Source organism: Dreissena polymorpha, chromosome 1, assembly GCF_020536995.1.
Source record: "Dreissena polymorpha isolate Duluth1 chromosome 1, UMN_Dpol_1.0, whole genome shotgun sequence".
Lineage (NCBI taxonomy): Eukaryota > Metazoa > Mollusca > Bivalvia > Myida > Dreissenidae > Dreissena > Dreissena polymorpha.
The window spans coordinates 160,570,528-160,580,866 of record NC_068355.1 but is presented as its reverse complement, the minus strand read 5'-3'; the positions used below and the strand labels follow the sequence as shown (position 1 = coordinate 160,580,866).

Genomic DNA, 10,339 nt, shown 5'->3' with positions numbered 1-10,339 from the left:
GAGACGTAATCATAATTAAAAACAAACCCGTCGTGTTGCTATTTATAGCTTAATCCGACGAATCTGGCGTTGCTATTTATAGCTTTTATCATAAGTAGAACATGTAAACTATTGCAAATTCGTAGTTATAAATAGAAACGAACGACCAATCAATTTAAACATTATTACACAATGATATTTTAGCTGACTGTTATAAAATATTATAATTGAACAATAATACAATACAAACATTATTTTCAACTATATTTTTAATGTTAGTATTGTTAAGAACAATTCCGTCGCTGTAAACAAATGACAAAGCTAATGTTACTCAATAAATATGTTTTTAAGTTGGTTGAATAGTTTTTAAATATCTTAATAAAATTCAGAACGAATCAAATACGTTCACGTCATAGATTTATATCACGTTCCATTAACATGATCACATATTTCGCAATGCTTATGAAACGTGTGCTATAAAATAAACGTTAACTTACCCACGCGATCACCCGTTCAAAAAGGAATAGCTGAGGGCAGTCTACCGCAAATATACGAGTGTACATGGTTGTGAATCTCGCATGGATACTCAAGATAATACACACAACACAGAACGTAAGTATATGCATATTGAGTGGGAACGGCTGAAGTCGTTCGAACGGTTCCCGTCTGAGCCAAGCGTAAGCTTTATTCGCTTAGCTCAGGACGGGTTCTTTTACAACGGTCAAGGATCGGATGTTGTCTGTTTCTGTTGCCATGCGACATATAGACCTAAAGACTGGGGAGATAATATTCGGGCGATTCACAAAACTATGTCACCAGCGTGTGTTTTTGTGAATGGTGGACCCACGAATAATCTTCCTATTCATCAAACAAACTTAAGCTTAAACAACGATATTGCACACGATCGAAACACTGAAGATACGTCAGGTGCTTCGAGTGATATAGATCGATCGGCCAGTGGTGGGCCACAAGACTTGGTGAACAGGGAAGATGCAGATATCAGACACAAAGGAGAAAATATTACAAGGCGCTCAAGTGATGACGAAATCACTCGAACAAATGATGTATATTCCAGAAAAATAGATACTGAAAAGGTGGCAGCAGAAAATGAGAAACTGCGTTCAGAGATAATGTGTAAAATATGTATGGATAGAGATGCCTGTGTCGTGTTTCTACCATGTGGTCACATGGCGACGTGTGAAGTCTGTTCTAAGGCGCTCAGAAAGTGTGCCATGTGTAGGGCTGTGATCAGGAGAACTATTAAGTCCATTATATATTAGATTTTCGGATAAGACCAACAACGGTGTTGAATAATTGAACGCGTTTTAATTTCAGCGTTACTAAGGATGTTCCTTATTAGGACTATGGTACATCGGTGGAACAGGAGCGATAACATATATGTGAAGCCGCGAAGTGGCTTGCGTTCTATTACTGGCTTTTCCTGATGTGATTACAGAATCAATCGCACACTATCAGTAGCTTATAAATATACATTAATTTAGCTGTTGAGCAACCGGATGATGTTTGTCCGATGTGAAAGATGGGAAATATCTTACGATATAAATATATTATACACATATTGATTGTATCAGCTAGTCACACTTTATAATTTGGCATTAATGATTTTTGTACTATCGTTTGTTTGTACATGGATGTGTTGTTAAATATGTTAAAGTATTGGTTTTTATGTATTGGTTGCTAGACTTATTACGTTGTTACGTTTTGATGTCATTGTTTGTATATGTTCAAATACTGTGCCTTTGAATTAAACGCCCACAAACCATCGACATCAACGAATAATTTGTACAATCTTTCGAATAATAAAGTTATCACATAATAAATCAAAAATCCTTACAGCAAACACCACAATTTTAACGCTAGATGTGATCTGGTAACATATTTAAAAAGAGACAAAATGCTCTTTCTGCGGGACAATATATTCAACACATGTTCATGTATTAAGTTCATGTTCGTGTGTCGTATGAATAGATATCGTTGCGGGAAATTGAAACGGAATATATTCTTCCACACACAAATAAAAACGAGCATTTTTATCTTGTTAAATCCACATGTGGTTAGCGTGTGGCTATGATATTAATTAGTGAAAACATCATTTTGAATGATAAATAATCATATTATTACGAAAAATTAAATTTTCTGAAAAAAAATATTTCACTATCAAATATATATATAACAAGGTATGCAACTCAAAATCATCTCAAAACGGGATACATCGCTTTGAACAGCCATATCTTCATCAATTGTGCAGCGATTTTCACGATCTCGGTCTTATTCAACGCAGAAATGAATTTCCTTTCTAGAAATGTATATGTCTTGCAATATTTTTACAAATGCTGGGTCAACTTTTAAGAAATAACGCGATACACAACACGCATGACCCAGTTGACAGTGATCATGCATTCTTTATGAATGAAATCTCCAGTTGTAAAGACACACCTCCGCATTGGACCAATGAAATCACTCGTATGTTTAAAATGTCAGTTAGTTGAAATGTATGTAAACAAAGGTTTCAAAAGGCGCTGGACAGTGAGTCTTAATGCAGAATGTAACGACAAGAACGGTACTAATGTTTTTTCATAGGTTTTATTGAATTATGGTATCGAACTACATGAACTTTGTAGGGAAGTTGCCCTTTACTCCGTGAAGATTTCAGTCTTAAAGACAGCATGATCACTGTCACCTGGGTCATGCGAGTTGTGTATCGCGTTATTTCTTAAAAGTTGACCCAGCATTTGTAAAAATATTGCAAGACATATACATTTCCAGAAAGGAAATTCATTTCTGCGTTGAATAAGACCGAGATCGTGAAAATCGCTGCACAATTGATGAAGATATGGCTGTTCAAGGCGATGCACCCCGTTTTGGGGTGATTTTGAGTTGCATACCTTGTTATATATATATTTGATAGTGAAATATTTTTTTTTCAGAAAAGTTAATTTTTCGTAATAATATGATTATTTATCATTCAAAATGATGTTTTCACTAATATATATCATAGCCAAACGCTAACCACCTGTGGTTAAATCTATGTCATCAAACCACATATAGCGTTGAAATTTTGGCTATTGCTATAAGAAACACTGATTTTTTTACGGGTTAACTTTATTTTACATAATATATTGCGTTGATTTTGAATATAAATGTAACTTTAATATAGTTTTTACTATCGTTGTACGACGGATATCTCAGTCATGAGGATTTTTCGTTAAGAACTAGCATGATGAGCGAGCGATTGTGAATTTGCGGATTAGCAGCACACGAAAAATGTTGACACTTGTAGTGAATATTTACCAGAACAGACATCACCTTGGCAAACAGAAGTACATACATGTATAACATTGTTGTGGCTACAATCATAACGTATTGCGGCGCAATAATTATTTACTCATAAGGTGAATTGAACCCGCGTCACAGAACAGACAGTTTATTCATATAACATGAACAATTCCAGTTCAGCGTTATATATACAAAACTGACAATATATAAGCAATAAGCACATGCATAGTAATGCGAAAGTGACCAAAATAATATATAACACGGTGTTTAAAATGCGCTAAATGCACTATTAAAAATGCACTAAATGCACTATTAAAAATGCACTAAATGCACTATTGAATGCACTCCACGTTTACTGTAAATCACTCATTTCTCATGTTACGGTTGTTACCTATCATTGTGTCTATTTATAGATCAGTATACTAATATCGACAGACGTTCGACATGTTTACATGCGTTATTCACTCCCACTGTTTAACTAGCAACGGGGATAGACAGTATGCTATAATACAGCTCATGGTGTTTATTTTTCGAAGTTATTTATTTCAGATTGTTTCATGATTTATTGTAGTCAACTAATTGTATTTACATCGTTTTGAATTTAAAGGTTACTAACACACATATTTCATTATATTTAGTACATTTTATGGGACTACTCTATTTCCGCAGCAAGAGTTTACAAAGGTTAAGTGTTATGAACTATGTCTCGCAAAAGTTAATATATAGATTGAATATTAATTTGGTGGTCCCAACCCCTGCGAAAATTTGTTCTAGAAATAAGAACGGTTCTGTCACTGTTCTAGAACATCAAGAAAAGTTCTAGAACGTTCCATATTCGCGTTCTAGAACGTATGTTCTGGAATTCTTTTAAAACAGTTTTCTAGAATAAATCCAGAACATTTGTGGAACATGGCTTAGTTATGAAACTGTTTCAGTAATATTCAAGAACATTTTTAGAACATTTCAAGGACAAAATAAGTTCAAGAATGTTTAAAAAATGTTCTAAAATGTAGTTCTAGAACACATTTAGAACTCTTTAAGAACCAGTAAGTTCTACACAAGTTCTAATGGGGAATAAAAACACAGTCATATAAAACAGGTCTAGAACCAAGGCCTACAATTGTTCTACACATTTAAAATAAGCTAATTCAGACAATGATAATTTGACTTCAATTTCAAATTAGTAAGTTCTACAAAAGTTCTAATGGGGAATAAGAACACATATAGAACAGGTATAGAACCAAGGTCTACAATTGTTCTACTTTACTATATAATACTATTTTACTTACTGTTTATAATGGATGTGTATTGATAAAAGCACAAATTATTGAAATAAATAAATGTTAAATTTAAGGGGTCTTTCTGATCGTTGTTAAACAATCTGTTGTAAATAGTACAGGTTCGGACATCCATATTTTTGGACAACGTATGTTAACAGTTACTGTTTTTAAATAATAATGCTTGTTGTTTGCCATTTTATGATTTAAAGTAAAATATTTATTATTTTGAATTTTATAAGTTACAAGTTAATTGAAAGAAGCTTAATTACTTTCACAACTGTATATTTTTAGCATAAAATTTACATTCGACCTTCAGCATGGTTTTGAAAGTAGTTTTCATAAATCAACACACTTCAGCAATATGATTTCTAGTGCTATAATGATATATATTTTTATATACTGTTGATTACAGCTGACAGGAAGTTTCTCTTAAAGCAAGCACAGCTACCGCCTAAGCATTCTTTCGAGGCAACTAAAGATAGAACAAAAACTCAAGGTAGGTATTATTTTCAAGGCATGTTCAGTGACAGACAGGCAGTTCAACATTACAGGCCTTAATATTAATGAATGTGAGTTGGACAATTGAATGAGACTTAAGAAACTCCATTTGCCTCCATTGAGTTAGTGTTATTTTAAGTATTTTTTGATCAGTTGGAAGTGAAAAGAGGATTTGCAAGAATTTAGAGGTGAATCAAAAATGATACTGCCTAGAAATAAATCACATTTATGATGTATCAACACTGCCTATAAATATAAGACAATTTTGAACTGATATAAATGAAACATGGACACAATGTTTACAGTTATCCCACAATCAGACACTAGCCAGGCGTGAGTGAGTTTATTTAAAAAAAAATCAGGTGAACAAACATGTGATAACATTAGCTGATTGTTGGTATGAGTAACTAATCAGACTAGCCAGTATTTCCAAATGTGAAATTTGATGACTGAAAATGTGTTCATGATCGCATGACACAGTTCTCAAGTTTAGTTTTCACCGCATTATATAAAAGATTTTAGAACAAATCGATCAAACACCTACAGAGCCTCGTGATAAATTGCCTTTAAAGAGGAGCCTGATCCCATCAGATGCCTCCAAAGAGATTGACCTGATGAACAATGCTGCGAAGCAGAAAATCCGTAGTATGTTGGCTGTATTATACATCAATTTGTTTAATCCCCGAGAAACTATTTAAAAAAAGTCCAGTGTTTTATACGTTCAAAGCATTAAACACTGCAACTGTGTCTTGAAAATATTGCCTTCGTATATGTGTTTTAGTGCTGAATGTCAAATTGTGTTATCCATCACCAGTATATTTACTAGGTTGCTGTATTGAGGCATTATCAATTTGAAAATACTAATGTTGTGATCAAATGTGTTTTAATTTGTTAGAATACTTTGATAATAAGTTTACTCAATTGACTAAATACAAAAGAATATGACAGTGTCAGACCAAATTAATAGCCAACATTATGTATACATGTATATTTGTAATAACGTCCAGCTGGATCATTTAAGTTAAGTTGTGACTACATTTGTTATCTAAATGATTTCAGAGCAAAGTGATCAAACACCTACAGAGCCTCGTGACAAGTTGCCTGTACAGAGGAGCATGATCCTATCAGATGCCCCCGAAGAGATTGACAACGCTGCAAACCAGAAACCCAGTAGTATGTTTTTTTTTGTTTTAATTAATAGAAGTGCATTAATTATGTGGTTCTTTCCTTTACCTTGTAGTCGGATCATAAGGTGGAGCATTTAAAGAACCATCTGTGTCACGATTTAATTGTTGTCTTTTTTTATATAAATATTTGAATATTCAGTTTTCCATTAGTGAAACTCCAAACTATCGTTGGGAAGAACCGTTTCTTTATGTTTTATAACTTGTGGTGTAAACCATTCGCAATTATTTTAACTGTCATGTTTATAATTTCTGTTCACATGAAAAAAAGAGCAATTAAATGTGTTTAAACTAGCTATTCAACTTTTGTTGGACTCCTGTATTAAATCATAAAATGTCAACCGTTTTGACAGAATAATGCCATATTTTAAACATTTTTTGTTTTCATTTATAATCTAAGAAAAGGTAAAATATCTGAAAATTAATGATTTTTTAACCAAGACTTTTCAGTATTTACCATTATCAAATATTCATCACACTATCTACACTGATGACTGAGAACAGTAGAGTTCACTGTTATGGGATTAAACTTTGGTTTGAAGTTGAACTGAATACTGATTGGTAAAAAAAATATTTAAAAATTAAAACTTTATTTGTGAATTGTAACACATTCCTTACAATCTTATTTGATAGATGAAAAACCTGTAGACAAGTCAGCAGAAGATTTATCAATCTCAGGCCAACAAACAAACACATCATCCTTCGACATTCCATCAAGGTAAGGAGTTTACCTATACGAGTAAATGGACATTTTTCTACCAGAAAATTCCAAACAAATATGGTGACTCCTTTCTTTTTGAATGTAACATCAGCAATAATATTTAACATGAAATTGCAAACAAAAACATATTTCTATTTAGTGTTCTATCGGCATGGAGTAATGTTACTCATAATCTAGAAACCCAAACCAACAGTAAAATTATTTGATGGACCAATAAAGTCATTACTGCAAACAATAAGACGTTTTTTCTGTAAAGATTGGTTTGAACAAAACATTATATATGTCGACCAATTGTACGATTAAATAATTAAAGACTTCTATTATTTTGATAATATATGTTACATATACGGAATACCTTCAAGCAATTTCCTCATCATTACACATCAATTAACACATCAATGAAAAGCACACCCGTGCATATTTAATCTATAATCATTACAAATAACACACCATGTACTCAAACATCATTCGTAGAAAACCTACTTACAAAACAAAACGAACAAAATATTTTACACACTACAAATTAAAAACCCTGTAGAAATCACCACCAAAATTCAAAATAAATGGCAAATTCTTCTAAGAGAACAAGAATTTAATTGGTAACAAATATTTATCATGCCATATAAAACAACTGTAGATAGAACACTGAGAAATTTTCAATATAAATTATGTCCATAGAATCATAGCTACAAATAAATATCTTTTTAAATGCAACATGTCCAACACTAATGTATGAAATATATATGCCGCGTACACATTGAAACAATAGAACACCTATTCTGGGCGTGCAAACATATTCAAACGCTATGGAACCAATTGACAACATTTCTAGAGAAACAACAATTAAAAGTGAAACTGTCTCTCTTTAATATCAGCTTCGGTGTAAATATTTTTAAAATAACAGAAAAGAATAACACTGTAAACTACAATATTATATTAATGAAATTTTTCATATTCAGCATTAAATACAAAAAAAACAAACACCTACTTTTAACTGTTTTATAAATTATTTAAAACTAAAGATCCAAATTGAAAAAGAAATAACCCTCAACAACGATACACTTCATATTTTTTAACAAAAATGGAAACACAAACACAAACTTTCATAATCCAGTCCAGTTGTTTTCTACCCCACTTTACACAACCCATCTATAGTATTGATTATTACATTCAAAAATAACAACCTATACCAAAGGCCACCAAAACAAAAAAACAACTGTATATACTAGCATATCATTTATTATATGTTTGACATTATTACTGCTATATGATATAACTTTTTGTTCTTGCCCATGCACATATTTACATTGTATGTTATACATAGAATAGAAAAAGAAGTTTAATTTTTGGTCATTTTTGTATAGACATAAAGACTGCATTCTAACCGTTTTCCTTTCTCAAAAATGGTTGTGGATATGGATTTATCAGATTTTACAATGGTTTTTAAGAGACTGAAATCCATTTAATTTTACTTAATTATGCCCCCCTTCGAAGAAGAGGGGGTATATTGTTTAGCTGAATGTCGGTCGTTCTGTCGGTTGACCAGTTCGTTTCCGATCAATAACTCGTCAACGAATTGACGAATTGGCTTGATACTTCCCATGTGCATCGGCCATGACTATTGGACAGTAGGACAGTAGATGACCAATATTGAAATTTGGGACACTAGGTCAAAGGTCAGGGTCATTGTGTCAAGGCCCAGTTTGGGGGGGGGGGAATTAGTCTTCGACCGCGGAGCTCTTGTTAAGTAATGTTTTTCTTCCAGTTACAGAACATTAGAAAAGAGGATAGCTGATCTGGAGAAAGAGACAAAGAAATTGAAGAAAAAAGTTAAATATTTAGAGGAGCAAAGAGCAAATACTTCAGTTTTGTATGCTGGAGTAGATTCCACGCAGGAAGAAGACCCAGATAAGCAATTATATAGCTTACTGGCCTTAGTTGCCCATTTGTCCTGTAGTACTGAAAGAGACGCTAATTTGATTATAAGAAGGTTATCGTTGCAAGTGTTTTCAAAAAACGAGCTAGTTACCTGTACCAGGACTGGGAAAAAGACAGTCAAAGCTGGTGAAACTCCAAAACCCGCTCTAAATTCTGAAAAAATGGATTTATTAGAAAAAGCTTTCTTATTTAAATGCCCGAACATGATAACAGATGCCTTCCGCAAAAAATTTGACAATGTGCTCAAAATGGAACGCAGAATAAAATAAGTGTCTTAATCTGGTGTTTAAACTGTTAAGATGGCATTTAAATGAATTGTTGAATCATGTCACAGTTGGTGACATAGCAGCTGGCATTTTCATTTTTTGTTTGTTTTTGTTCACGGAGTTATAGTTATTGAGCATTCTAGTTACTATGGTAACCCGTACGGGCGTACTGCATTTGAATTGTTCCAGAGGAACTAGTGACCCACCAATAACATTTCTTGTTAATATTTTTTGATTCATTTTTAATATGCTTATAAACATTGGTATTATGAATTGATAAATATTTAATATTTTTGAATTTAACGAATATAGATTAATATAGAGTTGTGGGTGTAAACACTTTCATTGTTCTGTTGGTGAGATATGAGTTTATCCATTTTAAGGGAATGCCATGAATATCAAACTCGTCTTGAAACATTCTTTAACGAATCATACTATAAACTCGTCTTGAAGAATACGAATAAGTATTGGGATATCAATGGTGTCGAACGCTGCATTCAAGTCAAGCATGACCACGATGGTGACATTACCTTCATCAATATTTTCTAGAAGGTCATGATACATTCTTAGCATTGCCGTTTCGACTCCGTGATGTCTTCTATGGGCCCGTTAGTAAGGTGCAAGGAGATTATAAACCTCAATATGATCATTTATTTGGTTTAATGCAGCTTTGTCTGGAATGTTTGAAAGAAATGTCAAATTTGAAACCGTACGAATGTTCTTTTAGTCTCACAGCTGAGTTGCATCAAGTTCATCTGTTGTAGGTTTGGATGCATTTACAATTTTAAAAATATCTCTTTGTGAGAGTGGTTTAAAAACAGTAAGTGGATTTCTGATCACAGGTCGACTTGAGCAAAACAAATTACTGTTGCATGTTGTTTCAATTGGCAAATTGTCCGGTTCATTTCTTATTTTGATTATCTTATCTGAAAAGTATCGCATGAAGTCATTAGCTAAAGATACTTCACTTGTATGGAATGGGAGTATGGGAGTGGGTTTTCCTTCGATCTACCGAGTAACTCTGATGTTATAGTGTGTAACTTTCTTTTATTCCCTTCTGCGTTCCCAATTTTGTCTTCGGAGTATTCATCCTTGACGCTGGAAAGTTCCGCTTTATAAATGTTTGCCAAACCTTTGTAGACTTTTCTAGACAGGTCAGATTTGTTCCGCATTTTG

At 33.0% G+C, this 10,339-nt stretch overlaps 1 protein-coding gene across 2 annotated transcripts; it reads left to right on the top strand.

Annotated features, from left to right (window-relative positions):
- The first annotated feature begins 412 nt into the window (after nt 1–412).
- On the top strand, nt 413–9,486 carry LOC127858343 (uncharacterized). Of its 2 annotated transcripts, XM_052395402.1 has the most exons (6): nt 413–591; nt 4,969–5,052; nt 5,577–5,699; nt 6,114–6,227; nt 6,872–6,956; nt 8,725–9,486. In XM_052395402.1, exons 1-6 carry the CDS (start codon nt 558–560, stop codon nt 9,164–9,166), a joined length of 882 nt encoding a protein of 293 aa, XP_052251362.1. In that variant the 5' UTR covers nt 413–557; the 3' UTR covers nt 9,167–9,486. The 2 variants fall into 2 exon arrangements, with proteins under 2 accessions (XP_052251362.1, XP_052251370.1); XM_052395410.1 differs by lacking the exon at nt 5,577–5,699.
- Nucleotides 9,487–10,339: the final 853 nt, after the last annotated feature.